Raw genomic sequence first — 26,218 nt, 5'->3', positions numbered from 1 at the left:
CTGAATCTTCCATAACAGTTTTTGTGTGATTTCTAAATGCGATGATGTTTCAATTATAATTCATACTTGCGGGACTTTTGATGTTAATTAAATTCAGCTATAAAGACTTTGTCTGTGCCATCTGGATTTCATTTATAAATAAATTTGCCATTAAACGGGTCAGAAAACACATTGCTTGCATACCAATTTGTACATTATTCATATTAAATGGTATCTAAAAATGTTTGAAAATTGTATATTTAAGAGTGTATTAAATATACCTGAATGGTCTACTTTTTCTGGACTGAGTCTCACCTAAAGAGTCTTTCTTGCGTTTATGTGGCGGGTCCTCGATGATTCGATTGAGGTCTCCACGGTCTTTCAGATCCACTGGTTTCTCCCATACTGACAAATGCATGGTGGGATTGAAGAAAAACACCCTGTCATCGCCTGTCCATACTACACACCTACAGAAAAGAGAGAGATGCTGTCATGCCTTTATATAGTCGCATACATGCAGGAACGCAATCCGACAGACTGTTCTCACAATGACTAAGAAATCCTGATGATGAAAAACAGTCCCAGCATGACTAGAGAGACCCAGAGAGAGGATTGTGGGTCACAAATGGCAGCTGAGAAAGACCAGATGGGCTTAATTTGACTATTTGAATCAGAATCTGATTTTTTTTTTTTATTTTTTTTTTTTTAGGTCGTAATCATCCAGGAGTTACACAAGATTTTTAAATGGATAAAATCCACAATACAAGCCTACAAGCCTATTATATATTTAAGTTTTATGTCATAAATCCAAAAGTAGCCAATATTTCAGACGTTCCGCACTAGATATACTTACCTTACAGTGATAATTTAAGACCCATTTCAGGCTTCATTCAGGGCATGTCGGATAAAGTATTCATGGATTTTGCCATGGTCTGTGAGGAAATTTGATACAACCTCATGCCAACCATGACAAACCAATCCTGACATTTCATTTTGAAACCCCATCGCATCAGGGAGATCGGCAGAGCCTTCCTGTTCCATAAAACGGACCCAATGATATTTAAAAAAATAAATAAAAAAAATATTTGAAACGGATCATCCGCTTTACTCATATGCATTTATTCATAGTGCAAACATATGGCTGGCACTACACTCATGCTTCGTTTGTCTTTCCATTTATATTGCTCGGATTCTTGTGTTTTAAAATCATTTCCATGCAACCTCCATATAAAACAATAACTACAAAATTAACTTTAGAAGCAAAAGCTCTACCCAAAGGACCATTTTATTGCTTAGAGATTGTTCTTTGTTTTTTTCTTCTTTTTTTTTTTTTTTTGCTTAGGAGATGCAAAATATATTTTTTTCCATGCAACTTTCTTCTGCCTTCCTTCTATCCAGACTTACAGTACTACGCAGAACAACTATAAGGTATCTGTATGTCAATTGCCCCAAAAAATGCAAAACATCATCATTGTATGCCACTGTCCACCTTTAAATTTATCTTGAAGTTAATCCCACAAAAACCAAAGTAAAAGAGAGAGAAAGAGCGAGAGAGAGAGAGAAATAATACATTTGTGACCCTTGAGCACAAAACCAGTCTTAAGTAGCTGGGTTTTATTTGTAGCAATAGACAAAAATGCATTATATGGGTGAAAATCATTGATTTTTCTTTTATACTAAAAATCATTAGGCTATTAAGTAAGGATCATGTTCCATGAAGATATTTTGTAAATTCCCTACTGTACATATATCAAAACATAATTTTTGATTAGTAATATGCATTGCTAAGAACTTCATTTGGGCAACTTTAAAGTTGATTTTCTCAATATTTTGAAAAACCAAATATTGTCCTATTCTAACAAACCATACATCAATGGAAAGCTTATTTATGCATATTTACGCCTAATATATGCCTATATTAATCAGAATTGAATTAAATATTTGAATCAGAATCAAATTAGATCAGATAATTTGTACTCATAGTTTCAGACATTATTAAGGTTCCTTCTAGAGCTCTAGATAAAAAGGATATGTGAGAAGTTGGAGACTTAAGTATTATTCTCAATTTGCTCTCCATTCAATCTCGTTTTGTCAGAAACACTATCATCAAAATGATTGACACTTTGCAAACAGTTTGGATTGGAGGTATAGTTCTGTTCTGGGTAAAAACTCTGTCATGAATGAGCAGCTATATCTCCCAACGGTAAACAGAACAGACACAGATGCAGATATAATTAATGTTCTTAAGGACATTTTAGTTTAACAACATTACAGATCAACGGAGTCTGATTCAACAATGAATATTAGAAAGCCAAGTCCTGACTGTGATGAAATGGAGTTGAGGATGGAGGAGGGTCATTTGCTCCTTTATTTACCACAGGAAACTAACCAACACATAACAGATCACAATCACACAACAGCTCCAATTCTGGTGTCATCAACCATCAGCCAGTGTGTGTGTGTGTGTGTGTGTTTTGCAGTGAAAAAAGCCCACACTGCTTTGGCAGAAAAAACAAAAGGAAGTCTTGCATAGCACGTCGTCCTCATGCAGGTTTTCGATTGGGTGTCAGTGTGTCTGTTTAGCTCTGGAGGTTTGCCATGTGCACTTCTGTATTTCATTCAAGCATTACTGTCATCAGGCAGTTATAGAGCGGCATGCATCTTTTAAATAGTGCTAAAGCTGCTGACATTTATGACAGACTGAGAGGAGATAAAACAAACAACTTTGTCAATATATATGAACAATCTGGCTATTAAACTATTCCAAAACACATGAGAAAATAGCACATTCACAACAGTAGTATTTGAAAGTGTTGGTTGACACAGACAATTGATCGGTCATTATCTTGCTTGCAGAGAGTCATTTATTAGCAATAAAAATGCATGAAATTGATGGTGAGCCATACAATTATATTTGCGCAGACAAAACGGATAGTTACCATGGCGATCCAGGTATAGGCGTGGATGCAACTGGCCGCTTGTCTTTGAGAGAGCTGTCCTCATCCATACTGACTTTAAAAGGCTCATCCTGGACACACACACACACACACACACACACACACACATACAGAAAGGATGTGTCAGCTTGACATGAAGGCATAATGTTGTCTGAGTGGTCTTGTGAGTTTTCATACGGGATTCAGGCCAGATTCATAACCAGAACAAGAGTCAGGGCCAAAAGCATCAAACAGCATCCACAATTGAATGAGTAAAACAGAATATTTAAAGTTTTTTTTTTTTTTTTTTAAGTTTTTATTCTTATTCTTTTTTTTTTCTTATTCTTATTCTTATTCTTATTCTTATTCTTATTCTTTCAGATCTGTGTGTGCTGTTAGTTAAAAAGAAAATATATTTTTTTGATGGTATTAAGTATTTTATGTATAAAATCAAATATTAGATGAAAAACACAAAACTGCTAAATTTGCGCGGGCGCGCACACACACACACACACACACACACACATTTTACATAAAATACCATCAAAAGTTATACATTAAGTAAATCAAGAAAGTAAGATCTAATCCTATAATTCTGAACAATCCACAGTTTTAAAACAGAACAGGCAATAAGAAACTTAAAGGTTTCAGTCAAAATAGCTCTAATAATCAAATGTAGTTTGTTTTAGTCAATACTTGTGTGATTTATGTATTTTCATGCTTATCAGAGTATCATATTTTTATCTTAGTGATATATGCAGATTGTTTGAAATCACTTCTGAAATCAAGTCAGTTGATTCAGTTTGGCAGCAGACAGTGAGTCTTTAAAATAGAGCGCATACGTTTTATTTCTTCTCTGTAATCATTCAGGCAAAGTGAAGCTCAATTATCTCACCCTAAACATGGGTTACAAGGCTAATGATAAAATATAGTGCTGATTATCCACCTGATAAATGATGTAGATATGCTCAGCCTTGAACACACACTCAGAAAACAACCAATTACCCAGTCCCTGCATGACCGAATGATGCAAATGACTGATTCTCTGAATAAGGTCGGGCAGCAGGCTTGCGGTCAAATGAATTACGGTTCTGGGGGAATTTTGTTAATTAATCTGGCTGAGAAGATTTTAAAAGCCGTCACCTACAGGGACTCTATGGCAAAGCACACTTCAACAAAAGCGATTATTAACTCAAACTTAATTGGACTCCAAATCTGATGGTGCCCACAGTCTGACCTTTTTTCACAAATCATTTTGATATTCTTTCTGCCTCTAAGACAATCCAAAACAATTTTCATGAGGAGCAAAGTCTGGCAACGGACAAACAGTATGGCAATGGCAATTATGTTGATGAGGATTACAAACCTCAGCCTTAGCGTTTGGGTTCGGATCACGGTGGAGCACCAAGGCGTCTGTGCAGGATGGCTTCTTCAATTCCAAAATCTTATCTGAGGACAGAGATAAATGCTCAATATCCCCTGATACAAAATTCACATTATTTATTCAAACAATCAGTGCCTCATTAATAGTAAATTTAATTCAAGTAAAACATTAATAGGAAATTCATGTTCACTTCATCTACAATATTAAACAAATGATTGTGGCATCCAAATTAATCAATGAATTCCCATAATGAAAACATTGCAAATCAGTTTACTGAGATCTATTTCATTTTGTCTTCTGTTTTAAGCTGAGCTATCACCAAGGGAAGAGGGGTGCCTTCATTTGCATGTATGAATATAGGCTATGTGTTCAGTTATAAGTATGCTGATTTGTGTAAATTACAGTATTCTTCACTGATTGACTGCTATTCTTTAGCTTTCTGAGACTACTAGTGAAAAAGCTTTTGTTTTGTATTTTTCTAATTTAATAATAATCTAGCCTTTTTAACTACACACACACACACACACACACACATATACATAGGCTATATATATATATACATAGGCTATATATATATATATATATATATATATATATATATATATATATATATATATATATATATATATATATATATATATATATATATTAGGGCCGGGACTTTAACGCGTTAATTGAGATTAATTAATTACACAAAAAAATAACGCGTTAACTAAGATTAATTAATTACAGAAAAAAAAAATCCCGCATTTTTAATAACTTATTTTTGCACCGCGGAACGTTTCTCACTGGATGAGTTTCGGCGGGACCGATTATACTGAAGCACCAACTAGCGTTCGCTCCGCATATCACTGCAGCCTGCAGCACATCGAGCCTCAAGTATCACCTCAACGCAAAACATATAGCAGCTAGCGTGGACTTTACACTTTATGTTGAACTATAGTGGTGGAAATTATGATTCTTTCTAGTGATTCGTTCATTTTCAGTTCGTTCACCAAAATGATTCGTTCAGAATCGTTCACTGATTCGTTCAGTGACCATTTCTTCGTATTACACAAAATAAGCCAGCAGATGGCAAAAAAAAAGTGTATTATGTTGTTATGTCTTAAGTCAACGAACGTATTCACTTGCTGCAAAAACTGATCTGGCTTTATTAAAATGTGTGTATAATCGCATTCAATATATAAAGTCTAATTAAGTTGTTCAGATGAACAAAGCACAAGGTTTTCTTGCCTAAATAGCATTTTAATTGTTTGGTCAGACAGTTTGTATATTATATATTCACATTCATCAATCGTGGATTAAACGTGGAGTTGCTAAATATCAAATATCAAAACAAGCGTATGTGCACAGTACAGTACCTATAACTGCGCTTTGCATTTTTGCGAGATTGACATGCTAAATGGCAGACTGACCCGGTTTACTCTCATTCATTTCGTTCACGAACGAGATAAGCTATGTACCAGTTCATTTCATTCACGAACGACATGTATCCGTTCATTCAGCTCGTTCACGAATGACATGTGTGCCAGTTCAGTCATTTCATTCACGAACGAGATTTTCTAAATCATTCAATTCGTGCACGAACGACATGTGCTTTGCCGATTGAGAAACGTGATTGGTAAACGGTTTGCCAGAATATACCCTGACCATCAGGTCAGTCATTTCATTCACGAACGAGATGTATCATTCAACTCGTGCACGAACGACATGTGTGCCAGTTCAGTCATTTCATTCACGAACGATATGTATCAGCTCATTCAACTCATTCACGAACGACATGGGTACCAGTTCAGTAATTTCGTTCACGAACGATAAGATCTCTAGATCTAGTTCAGACTCATATGAAACTCGTTCATTGAAGGGCGTATTCGTTCACTACATTCAACAAATCAAATACTCTGTCACATCTCATACTCGAAGGCTATTGGCTCGAGGTTGAGTAATTCTTTGACAGGATGAAACAGTTGTTACCCGGTTCACCGAGCTGCGCATGCGCTGCTTATAGCGCCGCGCTGCTGTGGAGGGAGGAACTTCACTGAACGAGAAATATGAGTCAGTGGATTACGTGAACGAGAACGATTCGTTCACCTAAAAGATTCATTCAAAAAGAACGATTCGTTCACGAACGACACATCACTATTGAACTATATATTATTTTGTTGGTGCAACAGTTTATGTTGAACTCTTTATTGTTTTGGCCAAGGTTATTGAGAGTTGGACTTAGTATGTTATGGCCTCTGAAGCAACAGAGAGATGTTTTCTAATAGTCAGTGTTTCCAATGTTCTGAATTTAATTGACAGTATTGTGTTTTACTTAAAAAAAAAACTCTTTACAGAAGGTTCCAGCACCTATAAGCTTCCTGAATTTCTGAAATGTACTATTTATAAATATGCTATTGCTACACTTCATGGCAAAAATTGCACTGGTCTGCTAGACTTGGTTGAACAAAAATAAACAATATTTTGTTGCTTAAGCTTATGTATTCAGTCATTATTCAGTGGTATACTATAAATCCATGTGAAAACATTTTTACTTCTCACTGTTTTCAGGTCAAATATTTATATGCGATTAAAATGCGATTAATTTCGATTAATTAATTACAAAGCCTCTAATTAATTAGATTATTTTTTTTAATCGAGTCCCGACCCTAATATATATATATATATATATATATATATATATATATATATATATATATATATATATATATATATATATATACACACATATACATGAACACAGAAATAAATAATATAGAAAGCAGTTATTTTAAGATGTAATAACATTTCACAATATTACTGGTTTAACATTAAATACATGCAGCTTTGAGGAGCATATAAGAGACTTTGTTCAGAGACACTGAAGATCTTACTGACCCCAAACGTCTGACAAAGTTCTAAATAAAACAAATAGTACATTTTGCAAAAAAAAATAAAAAAAATAAAAAACACAATTTCAGTCCTTCTACTTCAAAATGTAATGTTTAATTCAATGTGTTATTTGCTGTTATTTTGTAATTAATTGTGAAACTTACTAGCAGTTTCTGAGTGAGAACTGTTTCTACCCCCCCCCCCCACACACACACACACAGAGACACACTGTACTTCATTGAGTACAAACAATGATGTATGCTTTGCTCTTTATGAATATTGACAGAACATTCAGAAAATCTATAATGCACAAAAAAAAGAAAGAGAGAGAAAAAAAAATCACATTACAAGCAACATCTAAAAGTTATCAAAAGACACTGCAACACATTCAGAACCTCAAATGATAAGAGTAAAACCTTCTAACAACAACCACATAACAGCTGGCAGGCAAATCAATGAGAAAGCAACACACTGAGACTGTCATTAATGGTAGAAACCATTATACACTATGCCATCACTACTACTACATACATAGTTTGAACACACTCAAACTCAGTCTAGCCCAAAGTCATTTTCACTTTATCTCCATGGAAGGGTATGAAATTAGATGTGGCAAGCATAAGGTGGAGTGGAAATCAAATGCGCTGCTTGATCTTTTGTCCTGCATGAAATTAAACTCAAACAGGCAGCATACTGAATTCAGCAGCTTTGGATAGAACAAAAAGAAAGAAAGAAAGAAAGAAAGAAAGAAAGAAAGAAAGAAAGAAAGAAAGAAAGAAAGAAAGAAAGAAAGAAACGTCAGGGAGAAAAGCTCACTTTAAGATGTAGGAAAGGGATTTGCTCAAGATTGTTTTGATTCTACATATTTACTGTTATGTATATGGAATGCAAACAATTAATTTTAAGAGGAAATACAAGTAGTTGACTTGAATATTCATTTGATAATTGCAAATGAGGTTTGCATCAATTTCAGTCTTTTCCTCACACACAGCAGCCAAATGACATCAGAGGACTTGAATATAGTGATACATTGTACGTATATGGCTGATCTCAGCTTTTTAAAGGACCTCTAATGATTTGTTAAAACATGCCAACAATATGGTAAAACATGCCATCAACGTGCTAAATTGTGCTATAAACATAAAACATGCAATGTTTGCAACTTGTTAAAATATTGTAGAAACATGCCAGCAATTTAAAACATGCTAGCAACTTGTTTAAATAATAGCAACTTACTAAAACGTCAGCCATGTATGCTAGCAACTTGTTGAATATTTAGAAATATACTAAAACATGCTAGCCTTGTGTTAAAACATGCAGCATGCAGCAACAAACTGCCAACATGTTAAATAGAAATGTTGACAGTTTGCTAGAACATAGAGCCAACAATTTGATAAAATATGCCACCAACATGTGAAATAATTCTAACAAAACTTAAGAAAATCCTAGTATGTCTTTTAAAGGTCTGTTTTTTTGTGGTTTTGCAGTCTGATGAGGTCTAATAGGGTTTTAAGTAGTCTATGGTCTGAGTTTTTATTGACCTGTCTGACTTTTTCAGACTGAGTATAACTTCCAAACTTTAAGCTTTTAATAGTTATTTTAAACTTTCAGACAAGCCAATATCAAAGTGTGTCAACAAACTTGACCCAGTTTCTTCAAAAAAAAAAAAAAAACCTTGTGAACAGCAGTGTGTGTATACAGTTAAAATGGGCATAGGGGGAACAGCTAGTGGATTACTTATAGAACAACTAGCACTGACACATCCTGATTAAAGTTGGATGAAACTGTTCTGGTCCCATAGCAACTCTTTGTATTACAAGAAGCAACTGATTTGCAATAAACGCTGAATGGAGATTCTGTTTGATTTATATCAGTCATCATCACAGAGCTAGAAGCACTGATGGGAAACCTCTCATCCACGCCTACACAAACCATTCATCTGTTTCTGTCAGCGCAGATACTTCCGTGCCACACTTCCACTATAAAGTCTTAGGTTGATGGAAGACAATGGAGAAGAATATCTGTGTGGCGACCAGTTGAATCTCAAGCTGCTTATGGTGCGATAAACACAAGGCTGCTGTCCAAAATATGCCACACAGGAAATACAGACCATAATGTAGAAGGAAAGAATATGACTGGTTGAACATTGCTGGACATGTTAAATCTGGTCAGTTTTGTTAGCTATAGTGTGCAGACTGAGATCTGTCTTGTAGAAAATGCAATGAATTCCATGAAGATGGGAAAAGCAGGTGATGAATACTTGTCTATAGGCTATATAGTAAATGTAATTTAATTAAAGTCTCCTTTAGAAGTGCCTGCAAGGTTGGTATTTTTGCAATAAACATGTCGGGGGAAAAAAAATGATGCAATTTAGAAGAAAATCTCTCACTTCAGAGATGTGCAATAACTTTTTTTTTTTTTTTTTTATAAAAGTGGCCTAGGCTGGGATAAAATTATGATTTCAAGAGAAAATAAAATTCAAAACAGATTTTTATTCTAAAGAAGTATAACTTATGATAGCTCTGTCCATTGCTACTAGACAGGTAGAACAGAGTTTAAAACTTTTCTATCAGATGATCCAATTTATAGGTATTTTTACCTTAAGTAAAATACATATACACCAAGGCTGCATTTGTTCAATTAAAAATACAGTAAAAACAGCAATATTATTAAATATTATTATAATTTAAAATAGCTATTTTGCATTAATATATTTTGAAAGAATTCATTCCTGTGATCAAAGCAATTGTGGAAAGGCTACTTAAAATCGCATTACATTATGTGTTTTCTCACCTGTTGCTCTTTGCTTCTTCCAGTTTCCAGTAAGTAGGGTCACTCCAGGAGCAGAGAGTGATGTTACTGCAGTTATCTGAGAGGGCAGGATGGGTCCCAGTAAGCCTTCCCAGCTGCTCCGTGTTCCTGTATTCCACAAAGGGAACATGGAAGAGCATTTCATTATTCACAAAGCATGGAAAAATACAGAGAATGACGGACTTGCAAGGCTGTTTTTTTTTTTTTTTTTTGTATATATACACTTTTCAAAACCATCAGGACCAGCTTAAGATTAAATAAGCTTTATATATATAAGTGCCTGGAAATGCATGCATTGGGTTCATATTTGCTTCTTTACTGAATGGGTAACCATGTTTTCATTATATAAGCATGGCTAATGGCTCTATTAACGCGAGCCCTCCGATAAAAGAGAAAAAGTTGGCTTGGTTTGTTTTCCACGGGAGAGCGTGCTCTTGAGCAAATAAGGCAAACAAAATTTCCCTGCTCAGTTAAACTACATCCTAAAACCGCATGCATACGATACAAAAAAAAAGGACTGCACCCTTTGCCGCAATACCTGTAGAACCGCTGTTCTATCCCTCACGCGAGGGACGAACACCCCTGCTACTTAAATCAAAAAAGGAAAAGGGACTGCTGTTTTCTCCAGCTGGAGAGAACACCCTTGCTGCTATGTGAAAAAATTGAGTCTGCTGTTTTCACCCTTTGCTGCGATACCTTTAAGGGACCACTTTTCTATCCCTCAAGCAAGGTATGAACACCCCTCAGAAGAAAGGGACTGCTGTTCTCTCCAGCTGGAGAGAACACCCTTTGCTGCTATGGCTGCAGGGGACTGCTGTTCATCCTTCAGCAGGGGATGAACACCCCTGCTACTTAAATCAAGAGCATCCTCGCGTCTAGAGGGGAGAATACCCCTCTCCTAACATAGGCTGCATTAAGGACCTCTCAGAAAAGAAAAAAAAAAATTCTCATTTGCAGGAATGGAACATGGACAATTTCAGGGGGTCTTCACGGTACTCCCCTACCGCTCATACTAAGCTCAGGGACATGCTGCTTTTAACGTTAAAGCTCTTGTATGCTCAGTTATTCTGGGAGCAAGAACCCCCATATGGAACCATACAGCCAAAGATAAATTGTGTTCAATAAACTCAAGTAAACTTGCCAAAGTGGTTCCTGTCTGAAAAACAAAAAAAACATTATGGAGAACAAATCAGTCTGGCTATCCATTTTCTACAAGCCAATAAGGCTATGGATTAAATTCACAAATCTCAAACGGTGCATTGGACAATCAGCAATATAACTCTCTAGATCAACATAAATGTTGCTTTCATCATTGGGAATCAAAACAGCATTTCATTGTACTCTCTTAACTTAATAAACTGATTAAAGCTTCAATCAAATGTTCAGCTGACTGTTTAAACACTGAAAATGTTGGAAGAGGCTTGAGGCTTTTTCTCATCAACCGGGCCATATTTAACCTTTAATTTTCTAGCGTCTGTCCCAGTTCTGCTCAACAGACTCTGCTTGTTCATAAAGGTTAATTACATTTGGCTTCAGCACTGGGCTGGGCATTGCTGAAATCCAGAGGGGTTGACAGATTGTCAGGTTGAATATGTATGTGCAATTTCCACAATGCTCTGTTGTGATGTTCTGCTTCAGAAAACTTTTAAACCACGAAATAAAAAAGATGTTAAATGTTGTAAATTGAAAGAAATTATACTAAAAAAAATAAATATTAAAATAGATGTATACAATAAAATAGTAAATATAAACAATAACAATAAATAAATAAAATAATATATAATAAATTATATTATATATAAAATAAAACAAAAAAAAATTCTCAATACAGTCACAGGCAGTGCTATTTTATTACTATTGAGACACTAGTTAATACATCTATTCTATTTTAATTACTAAAATGTAAATTATTAGTACTATATATATATATATATATATATATATATATATATATATATATATATATATATATATATATATATATATATATATATATATATATATATATATAAATAATACATGTAATTGAAAATATGTATTATTTGTAGCTAGACAAAAATATATTTTAGTTTATGTAAATAAGCAAAAAATTATTTATTTATTTTTTTAAATTTGGAAGACATTTTTTTTTTGACTCCTCAAATTATTTCTGACTTCAGTTCAACCTCAGTTCATTATGAAAGAATATCAGTCACCATTGTGTCCTGTCAGATACTTTTTTGAAAAGATGTATTGTGCATTATGGGAGTTAAATGAAGAGGGAGATGATGAGATCTGCTCATTAAAACATTTAATGATGCATGAACTCATGATTTTCATCTGTTCACTGAAAAAACAAATATGGCTGTTCTTGCCATTACTTTCTGATCTGGGAGACACATAGACAGACAGAAACACACACACACGCACACACACAAATGTTGGATTGATAACATTGGGCAGCTTATAGATCATGTCTACACTTCATGATATATGGCTTGTCTCTAGTTTACTAGCTTTCATTTATTTCGCTCAAAGTTACATATGTTGTGAGGCCTGAGCTGTTTGAGGACTCTTCTTGAACATATCTCATCATTCTTGAATTAGCTGCTTGTCTATCGCATACAAAATATGAGATCATTTAATCAGATCAGGTACACAGGTCTCAGTAAAAAGATGTCTTCCAGCTTTGTCATTAAATAATTAAAAGCGCATGATCAAAAACCTACCAAATTAAAGCTACCAAGATCAACAATGAGAGCGTCGCACTCAATGTCTTTGCTCTAATGCCACTTTTCCCGTGGTTAATTTATGAAATGGGCTGGAGCAAATAATATCAATTTTCATTTTTGGTTGAGCTGTCCCTTATTTCTTCTTGCTTTGAGGATAAAAAGGCATGAATTTGCTCATAACGGTTTAGAGGCGTTCCTGTATAAACTTGTCTTCGCCCTGAACCCAGCGAATCAAAACAGGGTCGATCAGTTGATATTATTCTTGTGAAGGTTAAGAGACTTGGATGTGTTTTGATGTCAGGACTGATGGGACAGAGGGTGACAAGAGGACATTATCTGTAATCTGTTGTTATGAAGGCATCAGACAGAGGCAGTGAAAGCTTTTGGAATTACCTGTAAGAGACAAATGGTTGCTAGGGGTGAGAGACAGAGACCTTTACAGTCAACATGATGCATGGTGAATGTTCGAGGTTAAATGCAAGATCTGTGCATTTTCTGATGTTTTCTGCTCATTATTTGGGTTGAAGTTTTAGCCTAATGCATTCGGCTAAGGTAAGGATGTGTTCAATACAAAGCTGACTGCAGCCTGTATAGGCAGAAATTAAACCTCAAGAGTGATTGATTTCGAGTGTTCTACATAGGCAGCAATTCTGCATAGGAGACTCAACTCATAATTGGTTCCAAATAGTTTCATATTAGCATGCCATGTTGCTAGGCTAATGATGCACACAAAAACACAGCACACACAAATACTGATTAAAAGTGTTTTGAATGACCAATACAATTAGTCAATTTGTAAAAACATTTTGTGATGTCAGAATATGACCAAGGATTATATTGTTTATACCTATATTTGGCTTTTTAATTCTGCCAATTATATGTAGGCTTCACAATTCATAAAAGTTTTGTGTGAAGATAATCTTGATGCAAAAAACATACAAGCAACTTTGCTTTTACACATTGTTCCAAAGTCAGTGGTTTTGGGGGATTTTATTTTATTTTATTTCATTTTATTTTGTAAATGCCTGAAATCAATGGTTAACACTAGCATATTTTCATGTTTTATTTTTAGACATATAATACACTAGTGATACCAGACTCATGAATGATTAATTGATTGATTTTATTATTATTATTATTATTATTATTATTATTATTATTATTATTATTATTATTATTACTACTATTATTTATTTATTTATTATGTATCTTGAAAATTGTTAAATAGGGCTACGGAGGTTGGCTGGAACATTAAACATAATCATTTTTTTTTTTTTTTTATATATATATATGTAACCACCGCTGTTTATTATGGGAGTGTTTTCTCTGCAAAAATAAATGAATCAAAATAAATAAATAAAAGTATATATATATATATATATATATATATATATATATATATATATATACTTACAATGCTATCTTATATATCCTAAAAGAGAATTTTCTAAGGCAGCATTAAGTAAAAAATTGTGAGATTATGTGATTCTCTGTAACTGTATCAGAATATCTTCCCACAAAAGGTGTCTCCAGAAAGAGGAAGAGTACAGGTAGTCTCATCCTTGCTGTGAGTGACTGCCAAAATAATGTGTGAAGAGTATTCAGCATATTGCAGGGAGGATCTGTAACAACACCAGCTTCCAGACATGTCAGCCTACGAGTTACACATATGTTTGTGTATACATTTCAAAATATTAGCATAGTCTATTTACGAACAGACTGAGTCTTTTATAAGATGCATTTGTCATAAAGAAAGAGGTGAACTGTGATGCACCCAATGTGTATCCTGGCAATTTGTATCAGTTTACAATTCCTGTCATGCTCATGCAGCCGAGAGAATAATAAATGTTTATTTATTTGGGAAGCAGAACAGCCTCTTCATTATGAATGAGAATGTATTGCTTCTGCTGACACTGGACCTTGACTGAAGCCCCTTACCTGATGGTATCTGCTCACAGAGGCGATTCATTGGCCTTACCATCAGACACGCTTCTGTAACTTCTGATTATATTCATTCAGAGCTGGGTAGCTGGACAATTTTTACGGACCTTTTATCACATCACCAGTCCTTTTTGAAGATCACCACCATGAGGGTGCTAACTAATAATCTTAGTGATTAAATAAATCTGACTCAGAAGTTATAAGGGAAATAAAAAAAAGATGATAGATAGATTATTATCTAGTATTGTTAGTTATTGTTGTGTTGACTAGAGATATATTTTAATCTGAATTCAAGGAAACTATTACCGTATTTTTCGGACTATAAGTCGCACCTGAGTATAAGTCGCATCAGTCCAAAAATACGTCATGATGAGGAAAAAAACATATATAAGTCACAATGGACTATAAGTCGCATTCATTTCGAACCAAGAACCAAGAGAAAACATTTCCGTCTACAGCTGCGAGAGAGCGCTCTATGCTGCTCAGTGATAGACTTCAGGAGCACTGAGCAGTATAGAGCGCCCTCTCGCGGCTGTAGACGGTATTGTTTTCTCTTGGTTCATTTCCCCCTGTTCATGTCAAATTAATTTTGATAAATAAGTCACACATGACTATAAGTCGCAGGACCAGCCAAACTATGAAAAAAAGTGTGATTTATAGTCCGGAAAATACGGTAACTAAAATTCTCAATGGTCCAGTTGTTTGTCTCAACAGAACATGACACCACTTCTCAGGTTCCTTGATTTTAAAGTTTTCTGGACTCAAAACACCTTTCTGGTCATCTGAACTTCCAGTTCTGATATCAGTGCAGTTATTATAAGTATTGATGTGCTGCACAGCACAGCCATAAACCATATAAATCACCTTTTTGCTTCTCACTTTATCAAACTCTAGAGAACGATGATGCTGCTTTTATGGATGTATAATGTTTAATAATATCACATGCATCGAGATAATTAAACCTACAGCTTGAAAACTCTGTGCTTCATAATCCATTTAATGAGTCATTTTATTTACGACAAACTCAGAGTCTCTGAGCACTAGCTGCCTCTCCCTTCCATTTCAAACCAAGCCCTGCCAAAATGTCTTGTATCAAAGAAACAAAGGAATAAAATGTGACCTAGTTGAGTCCCACGGCACATCAAACGCACATCAGAATCAATGAGCGAAGACTGCATGCATGTGCCAAGAATCACGAGCATTTCAACTCCGGAGACTCCTGTTGGCTTTAAAACGCAACCGAACCGAAGGCTTCCATTGTGGAGGAATCAAGAACTCCCTCTTGTGAGCTAAACGCAGTGGCCCAAGGGCGAGAGTGTTTTGGGAGAGATGAGTTGAATGTTAAAAGCTGTGCTTAAACTCTTCCCTTAATTAATTCTGGGTATAATTATGAAAAGCCCAGTGTGGGTTGGAGTTTAGTGCCTGAGAGATTTAGGTTATTTGGGTGTAAACCCGCTAAAAACAAAATTAATTTTAGATTTAACAACATCAGCCTATGATCCTTTGATTGGATAATGGGTTTCACTGTGAAGTAATATTGCAATCATTATTGTTGCCAAAACTAATCCCAGTTATAATATCCATGAAATTGATATACGCTATCAGATACAGCTTCTAAAGGCTTCTAAGATTTGTCCTCTCTGAAGTTGTGGAGATGCAACCAATACTGTCAGTCTTTGGATCCAAATATCTAGTTTGTCATGGCGGCCAAAGTGAGGCTCTTAACCCTTTTAGCCTGTCATGTCTCCAAAACTTTGAAGATGAGTTCCTGTTTGTAATATTGCCCTGTCGTATAAAAATGACAATGCAATTTCACAAGCTCTCGTCATTGCAGCACTTCAGCATGGCATGTGCTCGATATCTCTCCCCTGTAATTTTCTCATCGAGCAGCACTTTAATCAGTCTTTTTTTCTATATTTGGGAAATCTGACTCAAATACTGTTTTATACAATCACAATAAGCACATGATTGCACACGTACCACAGACTTGTCGACCTATGCATTCTGACACTGATCTACCGTTCTCTGTTCTTGAAGGATGTCATGCCTCAGCAGTGCATTGTGGGAGGCCAATCAGACCTGCCGAGCCAAGGTTACCACCCCTGGCTTTGCTAATCTCCCCGAAAAGATCCATCTAAAGATCAAGTAAACAAAAAGCCTCAGATGCATGACTTTAATTTGGAAATTACACGGATCAGCAGGATTGCTCAAACCCACAGAGACAAGAACAGTGAGGAACTCAACAAAATGTAGGCAGCTTGAATATCAACCTTTGAATTCCACATTAACAAAAGCTTTATTTCAAAATATCAAGATGTCCAAATTCAACCATTTCCTCCTGCTTTAGGAGGTGATATTTCACCCCAAAAATTAAATTCACTGATGTCTAATGTTGTTTTTAGACTTTAATTATAGTAAAAGTGTGAGTAAATGGTGTCAGAATTAAACATTTGGGGTGAATTACCCCTTTAACCATGGTGTCATCGATGCATTTGTTCAGATAGACTGGCGTTAGCTTTGTTCAGATCAAACAAAGTATACCAACCAACCATCAACTTAATGGACAGATACATTAAATGCATATGGGAGGATGTGCAAGAGACAAACTGGCCTTATTGGAGTCAGCAGTTTAAGTAAAAGAGGGCAGGATAAAGGACATCAAATTCTGCAAGAAACACAAATCAATACCTACTGTTTGATTCTGAAAAACCACTAAAACAAAAGTGCAAGTGTCATTAGAACACTTTACTTCTGGGGCAATAGCAGCCTTTAGAAACAAGGAAGCTCAATGCTTCAAAAGACAATTTACAAAAAAAAAAAGGCATTGGCCGAATGGAGCAGTAGTCCTAGTAAGTGCATCAAAACAACAGTAAGAGCAGGGGAACAACACATCGTTATCTCATTGTTGGTCAAGTGCCAGAATTTCAAACTGACCAAATATTATTCTCCCAAACACAACACACAAGTAAGCTTATATAATAAATGCAGTTTAATGGAACAAAGGAGGTGCAGATCATATATCAAATAATCAGCACAGAAGGTACTGTAAACACGGAAATGGGTATAGTAATTTTAGTGTATGAACAATTAGAAAATTAACAAAGAATATTGTACTTTATTTAAATTAATAATAATAAATTAATAATAATAATGATAATGATAGCAAGCATGATTATCAGGTTTCAAACATTTAAAGGAAACATTGAAATCAAGATTTTGACAGATTTTTGACAACTTTTGACAGCATATATGAATATGTGTTCCTCCCTGCTTTTAGGCTTTTAATCAAGTCACTAACTTAAATTTAAAACAAATGAGATCCTGCTCCTGTTAATACATCCACTGGCATATATTTGCAATCTTACTTGATTACTTGATTTATTAAAAAAGGGGCAAAAACATTTATTCCAGCATGGGAATCGAAGCCAGGCTGCTCTGCATAGAAAGTATCACTTCTAGCTCTGGCCCAGCTACACACTGCATAAATCTAAGGGTGCATGAGAACTTTTCTTAAATATTTTAGGGGTTATATGATAACGACGTTTTAAAGGAAGGTTGTTTTTTTTGTTACTTGATTCACACTTCATGTATTCACTGACAATAGCACAGGAACCCCATAAGCTCTGACACGGTTCAAATACTGATGCTCGCAACTACTTGCTACTGTAAAGAGGTTTAACTTCTGGGAAATCCTGGAACAATTAGAGTTTAGCCAGAAATCTGAGAGGAGGCAATCCCGGACTGTTTCCTAAATTGTTGTACAGAAAAGGGCAAAGAGGTACAAGTAAAACATGGAAAATGTTAATACTAATGCTACAATGTGGTCAGGACAACTCTTATATATACTGTCTGTGGCATATATTAGCAAAAATGAAAGCAGCAAAGACTTTCATTCAAGGTCCTTTAGTGATGTGATATTGCTGTTTGCTTAGTCAATATTATGTGCCCTGTTCTGTTTGTTCTAATGAATTTGGATTTAATTTGAGATCTAGATAAGAGGACATGGATGTACTCCGGTCCCTCAGAAGTGCTGGGTCAACAGAGATTACAAGAGTGAAGCAAGTCAATTATACTAAATGCCAGCCATTTTCCAACTGAGAAGAACATCTCCTGCTTTAAAGGTCACTTAAGATCTTTAGACAGGTGTTCAATTTTTTTTCCTGGACATCTACGTTCCTGGGTTCATGTGTAATAGAAAATTACAAGCCCAACTAAATATTGAAAAACAATAACAATGCTGACTACAAATAAATGCAATCAACCATATAATCATACATACAGAGGTTAGGTTTCCAGCTTTTAAAAGGAATGTTTCCAAATGCAACAAAGATAAGCGAAATTTGGGCCATAATGAGTTTTGTGCAGTGAATTACTGGCATAAGTAAGTGATTTTTTTTTAGAATTTAGAATTGTGAGAAACAATTTCGGAAATTTTGAAAAGCAAGGTATGAATTTTGAGAGTTGCAGTTACCTTTCTTTTATTATATTATTCCATGGCAAAATGTGCTACTATAGAAAACAGCTAATTTAAAGATGGTCAAAAATTCTGAATGTTAAGTCAATGAGTTTATGGTCAGTTTAGGCAGCTCGTTAATATCATTTTTATAAGGATCCAACAGACACACCAACCTGGAAGTTGTGTAGAAGTTTGTGTCGGTCTGAGCTGGTCCTTTTAGCATGAGCTGACACTTTAAACACATTTTACTTTGTTGGCTTTCTAAGCACTCAACCGGGCTCAAGAATTCAAAGGACTCTGCAGAAGATTTCATAAGTGTTAATCATTTAGTGACGGATACAGAGGTTAAATGAACACACTACTGAGTTAGTACTGATTCTGTTGCCTGCAACGCTGGCCTTGATTCTAAACACATATTCCACTTAAATTAAGTGTGAACAAAGACTGAGTAAGAGAGTGAGTTCCCGAAGAGCATCTGAAGTACCGTTCTCAGAGATGAGTGGAAAATTTAATCAAAGAGACTGTGATCAGGATACTTTCATGATGTAATACTTTGTAAGGTTGACATGTTGAGAAAACAAACATCCTTCATTTATGTGTACAAGTGTTGTAGTGCCAGCGTGAAAGATACTGGCAATACTGACACACTCTTTCAGATCATAACAAAGACATGCATACTTCTAACAGAGTGCCAGATCATCATCGTTAACTTAAAAACTTCTTGAAATGGCTTGACTGGAACAGTTTTCCTTTTAAATAGCAGATGGACATTAGTTTACGTCGGCTGTGAATTATGAGTTGCTACTTGCAAAACATGCTTAATTTGATTGAATATGCACTTGAAAGTAAAACAAATATAAAAAGTTAATTTAAAAACAAAAAACTGTACTCGCAGATAAAAAAAAAAAAAAAAAAAAAAAAAAAAAAATCTAATACAAGGCCAATGAAGTGTACTTAAACGTTTCGAGTTCACCTAAAAATGAATATTATCAAAATAAAAGTTTACTTTACAGCAAATTTTAAATCATTGTGTTCTTTAAAATCTTTTGCCCTGCTTTATAAACAACCACTCTTATTTTGATGTGTTGTATCATTTTAACTGTAGTGCGTGTGACATTAAATATCACATTTTAATTAAATTCATTTCAAATTTCATCATTAAAAATGTGCAAATATATATATATATATATATATATATATATATATAATTACAAAGGAAATTGATGTATATTTTAGTTTACTATACTGTTAATACTTGTGATTATATTTGGCAGTACCCTTGTTCCAAAGACAGTAGAGATGATTAGTAAATTAGCTACATAAAAAAATATGAACTTTAGTCCCACTTAACAGTTTAATATAAATGTATTACTTATAATACAAACTAATTTGATTTCTATTAACATGCAATTAAGTGCCTGAAACCATGACATTAAGTTTGCACAGTATATAGATATATTTTTTAAGTATGTTATTTATGCAATAAACACTCTTTTTTTAAAGTATGCTAAAGTGTCCTTCATTTTCACAAGGAAATGCTCAGATACCAGTGATACTGGGAAGTATTTTTCAAATTACTCAAATTTGTTTCAAATTTCTTTCAAAGATGAATCATTAACATGTTCTGGTTTCTCTTCCAGTTCATTTGAATGGTTTTTATCAGCACTATATCTGCACAACCTTTATACTGCACTAGTAAACATATGACCTTAAAGCTAATACATGTGCACAAAAATAGACACATTTTGAATGCTTAGGGTCTTTACGATTATGGTAAGTCTAGTTTACAATCACTATGTACTGTTTTATCATACTTTTTATCAAGTTTTTAATGCTTGAATTTGTACAATATTCCCTATGATAAAGCAACATAATTTCTCTTAGCAATGGCTTGTCTATAGAGGAGGACTTGCATTATTGGTAGGCAGATGCTGTATCTTCATAATCAATAGTCCTTAGTGTCTTGTCCTTGAAATCACTGCACTCCACAAAATCTTGAAAAGCAAAATTTAAGCTCTAGGAGTTTGCTGTATTGAAAGATTCCCTGCGACCCATTTCATCAGAGCTCTTGGCTGGGTAACAATGCTCAGTATGTGTGAATATAAATCGATCTGGATGAAACTGGGGTTGACAAAAATTAGGTATTAAAATTCATTTCTTATATACAGTTAGAACCAACACGCTGATTTGACACGAAATAATATTGAGAATTCAGAGCATAAATACACTTTTTTTTCTCCAGATTTTTTAATTTCCTTCACCCTAAATACTTGTCCATTTGACACCAAACTCGCTGATCTATAATAACAGTACCAGTGTATCTGATCCATCCACATCCTGTTGTCTTTCTCTGTTTACAAGCTGATAAGCACAATCTGTCCAATATTAGCAGACTCTCTAAACATCTCCCTTCTCTACATCTGTTAGGCCTATGAGATCCATAAATATGCCAAAGCTCATTCTGATATGCTTATTAATTTCCTCCTGGAGGCAGCCTGATGGAGGAATGCTGACATGGGTCCTACAATTTTTAATTTAAAGAAAATACAATTGTTTAAACTGAACACCAACATAGGAGACTTTCTGAAAGTATTTCCAGAATTCTTGAAGTAAAAAAAGAAATGAATGAGCCCGAGAAACAAACAATAATTATTCAGTTAGAAAGACTGATTTAATATAATTAAACCACAACATACATTTGACATAATGGTAATTTATATATATATATTATAATATTATAATATGCATTTAGCAGACTGTTTTATCCATATCAACTTTAAAAAGAGGAACAAAATATTAAATAATGAAACATTGAAATTTTACTAAATAAATATATAAATAATTCTGACACTATTTACTCTCATGTCTATGGAATCTTGTTTCTGCCACAGAAAAAAAAATAAAAAATAAAAAATAAAAATGAAACCGTAATTGCAAAATTATAAGAGAATATATAAATAAAGAAAAGAGAGCTACATGATTCATACTTTTTTTTTTCTTCAGATTTTACTTTTCGCTATTCTATTTTTTTCTACCATAAAAAAAAATAAAATAAAATAAAAAAAAGGTCATTTAAACTTTTTACCTCACAGTTCTGACATTTTTCTTACAGATGATAGTTTATATCTCACAATTGCAAGTTATAAACATGGTTTATTTATCAACATTATTTAACTTTTTTTTTTTTCCTTACAATTCCAAGTTTACACTTTGCAATTCTTACAAAAGTACAGAAGACACGATAAAAGCAGTTCATATGATGAATGTACATATTCTTATGAAATAATATAGTAGATTTGTGTGAGATAAAGGCCACAATTTTATTCACTGAAAATTTCCCCACTACAGCTCTCAGTTCTCATTCTAAACTTGGATGTCACATTTGGTTATGATAAAGCTTTTGTGATCATTGTGACCATTAGCAAATATATTTAGCTTGACACATTAATGCCTCTTTGAGTCTACCTGACATGCATTCTGAAAAATCCTCTTTCAAACAGTGACCAGGTGAAGCCTCAGACTAAAGTCTTGATTTCTCTAAAGCCCTAACTGACATCTCTGAAGGCCTAATTACTTTGCATCAGCCTCACCGTTCAACCTGCCTTGAGCCGCACATTAACATGCTTGACACAAACTCATGAACTGGAAGTGTATGTGCATGTTTCACAGAGCATTTACATGCAGAACAGAAAGGAAAAAAGCATGTTGGAGACGCTTAACAAAGGTAATTTTATCCATATGCATTTTATCCACTGTGATCCATAAGACCTAAGTGAACAGTTCTTAGAAATAGCCCTTTTTCTTAGTGTGAAGAAAATTTTAATAATCTAAAGAACCATTTTTCTACTATAAGGAACCTTTGTGCAATTAAAAGTTTCTATTGGTGTCAAAACGAACAATACAGCTGCCAATAAAGAAACTTTATTTTTAAGGATACAGTAACTAAAACACAGGAAATAAATGAACCGGCCCTAAACAACACATCAAAACGATTAGTGCTTGGTCACTTTACATGTTAGCAGACAGCCTCTTCTTGTGGATGTTTCTAGGCTGAAATATGATGCATTCAGAACGAGTCAGGATCTGGAAAGCCAATAAATACAGCCTCCAATGCAAATAAAACAACTTTTTGTGGGCATGTGATGTTTTTGGTGACAGGTGCTATTTAGACACTGGCTGTGATGAAGAATAATTTTCATAAATGTCAAGCACATTGTACACAGTCATTTTATCCCAAATAGCGTGGGTGTATTTTGACTTTCTGGCTTAGATAAAGTTATACACAACGCCTTTGAAAAAAAATGTGATTCCACCTCTTCTGTTTATTATATACAGACTTTTTAATGTTGCAAAACAAGTTATCTTATATATGAATGATTCACTAAGTCATTTACTCAACTGAATCATACTCTGTTTTTCTGAGATCCACAATGGTTCATTTTGCCTGTTCACTTTGGGATTATTTATTTTGGCAGAGCAAAATACATATAAAAAACATAGAAGCCCTCTATGGGGAATCATCTATAACCATTTTCAACCACAGATGCTTCTGATTTTAAGTACATAAGGAGTGGCAGAGTGCAGAAGAGCAGAGAGATGAGCAGTTTGAGGAGAAAAGAGTGTGATAATTTACAGTACAGTATAGAGTGAAATCGAGAGAGAAACTATTGGAAAATGAGGTCTAATAATATGTATGAAGAGACTGGATGGAGAGAGAGGTCAAGAAACAGTGAGAGAGAGAGTTTGTGTAGCACTGGGGTAAATGTGGGAGTATTCAAGAGCCACGAGAGAAACAGATTTTATGGTGAGAGTACAGAAGTGCCAGGATTCATTAAAAATGAAAGCAAGAACTTTCTGCTGTGGGTCTCTGTGGAATCTAAGAGAGGCAGCAGTGGAATCAAGAGATGAGAGAAGACAGACAACAGCTCTGTTCCAACACCTAGTCAGCTGCTTACCTAAACAGTATTTTAAGGCATCATAAGCAAGGTCATATTTTATATAAACACTACCATTCAAACGTTTTTGGGGCAGGTAAGACCAGGATGGCATTTCCATGTGGCTGAGTATGGCAGTCGCCATACCCTAGCCTCTGCGCTATACCCTAGGCAATCATCCCCTGTGACCCCGGAATGCGATTTTAACTGTGTGACCTACTCCCAGAACCTCAGGGTGGAAATGCCCTTTACTTTGTGACATTGACTGTCACCTCTGATTTATTTTATTCATCCCTGCTCTATAAAAATATTACAAAATTATATTACAAATATTATAATATTACAAAAGCAGCTGCTGGAAGAAAACAAATCTAGAGGTATTTCGTATTGCATGGAGGGAAAGTATTTCCTCCTACAGAAAAAACATTAAAAACTATTAGATCTGCTTACTCAACGAAAAATAAAGCATCAACAGACAAACATTTCCCAACAGCACAGCAGTAATGACTTCTTGACTTCCAAAATCAATACTACTAGAGATAAAATTATAACAATGTAGCCATCAGCTATGCAGTGTCACATCAGATAGTGCACTATAGATCCCCTGAGGAATAATTCCACTCATTCTCTGCTATAGGGGAGTGAGAATTGTATAAATTCCCTCTAAAATCATCTAAACCATATTAAACCTTAGGAGGGGGTGATCCTTTTTCCAACTCACACTCTCAGAAATAAAGGTACAAAAGCTGTCACTGGGGTTGTACCTTTTAAAAAGGTAACCTAAAGGGTCCATTTTGGTACCTTAAACGTACTTATTAGTGCTTAAAGTGTACATATTAGAGCTTAATAGGTATTTTCTAAACCAACTGTATATACAAAATAAATAAAAGGTCGGGAATAGCATGACATTGACTGACAGAAAATATTTGAAGTAGCTGTTCCAGTACTTTCTGCTCATGAGAAAAGTTGCAGTTTCCCAACCAGATTTCCAGACTTCCCTTTGTCTAAATATTTTTATTTTGGTCCTGGCCTTACAAACCGTATTCAATCATTATAGCTTCATCTAATTACTGAAGTAACAGCCTCAGGTGTGTTCAGTTGGGGTTGAAACAAAAGTGTTTTGTCAGAGCCACTAGGCTAATAGCATTGGGGCTTCTCCGCTCACATTTGATAGAGGCTGTCTTTGTAGAGAATGATGGGTGAAGTTTAGAGGATGTTTGTTTGTTTGAGTTAGGCTGTCATATTAATGGTTGAATTGGGAAGCTTTAGTCACTCTAAGGCAGAGACACAGCCATTGTTATAGATGATGGAGAAGAGTTAGAACAGATGCATATTCATTTCCATTTGAAAAGAGCCTGAAGAGGGTCTGAATAAAACCATGACACTAGTGTTAAATAGTTGCATCAATTCAGGACATTATGCAGCGACATTTCATTAATCTCCTCCCATTTGTCTTCTTAAGAGTACAGCTGTATCAAGGAGATTTTAGCATATTTCCATTTTGTATATCGGAAAACTCAGATATGATAAGGTCCTGTATTTTGTCCCAGCCTGAAAAGCCTGTACCAGGTCAAAGCTTGGTGAAATTTACCTCTAAAAACAAGGAAAAGGCTTTGGCAGGCTTTGCAATTCAATGTCACATTGCCTTCGCTTCAGAGCAAATTTTAGAATCTCTTTCACAATAACAAATTATTCAAATCTGTCCTCTTTCAACCTCCTGTTATTACTGTCGCTCGATTCTTCTCTCTCTCTGTGTGTCTCTTATAGGATTTCATGTGATGTTGGCATTGGTCCTGAGCAGAAAACAGATCAGCTTCAAGCAAGTGTCAGCCTGTCGGATGGCTTTTTACTCAGAAAGGATCCTTATCCATTCCAGGAATGCAATATATCTCAAATCAAAAAAAAAAAAAAAAAACACTCGCATTTGGTTCTCATCTAGACTTCTGTGTGTGGGAGTGTCCGTCAAGCACAGTTAAACCATAATCTAGATCTGAAGGAGAATAGAAGGAACTGAGATGGATACATATACCTGTCATTTACATGCAGGCTGACCTTTGACAGTCCTTGGGAAAAGAGTGCTAATAAAATTCTAGGTTTAAATATACTTCATTCTTAATACACCTTTTCAAAAGTTATTTTCAGAAAACTCACAAAAAGTACATAGATTTAAGCAAATATATATATATAGTTTT

General features: G+C 34.7%; 1 protein-coding gene across 1 annotated transcript in view; it reads right to left on the bottom strand.

The window, feature by feature from the left end:
- The window catches only part of LOC128025489 (transcription elongation regulator 1-like protein), an 85,466-nt gene that overhangs the window by 5,021 nt on the left and 54,227 nt on the right, over positions 1 to 26,218 (bottom strand). Inside the window, exons 6-9 of the mRNA XM_052611902.1 lie at positions 9,967 to 10,092; positions 4,282 to 4,364; positions 2,919 to 3,007; positions 295 to 446 (exon numbers count right to left, since the gene is read on the bottom strand). Of these exons, the coding sequence (XP_052467862.1) occupies positions 295 to 446; positions 2,919 to 3,007; positions 4,282 to 4,364; positions 9,967 to 10,092 (450 nt within the window). The remainder of the gene's footprint in view (positions 1 to 294; positions 447 to 2,918; positions 3,008 to 4,281; positions 4,365 to 9,966; positions 10,093 to 26,218) is intronic.

The sequence above is a fragment of the Carassius gibelio genome, chromosome A12, assembly GCF_023724105.1.
Source record: "Carassius gibelio isolate Cgi1373 ecotype wild population from Czech Republic chromosome A12, carGib1.2-hapl.c, whole genome shotgun sequence".
Taxonomy (NCBI): Eukaryota; Metazoa; Chordata; class Actinopteri; order Cypriniformes; family Cyprinidae; genus Carassius; species Carassius gibelio.
Note: the sequence above shows the minus strand (reverse complement) of the source record. Positions and strands in the feature narration are given on the sequence as shown.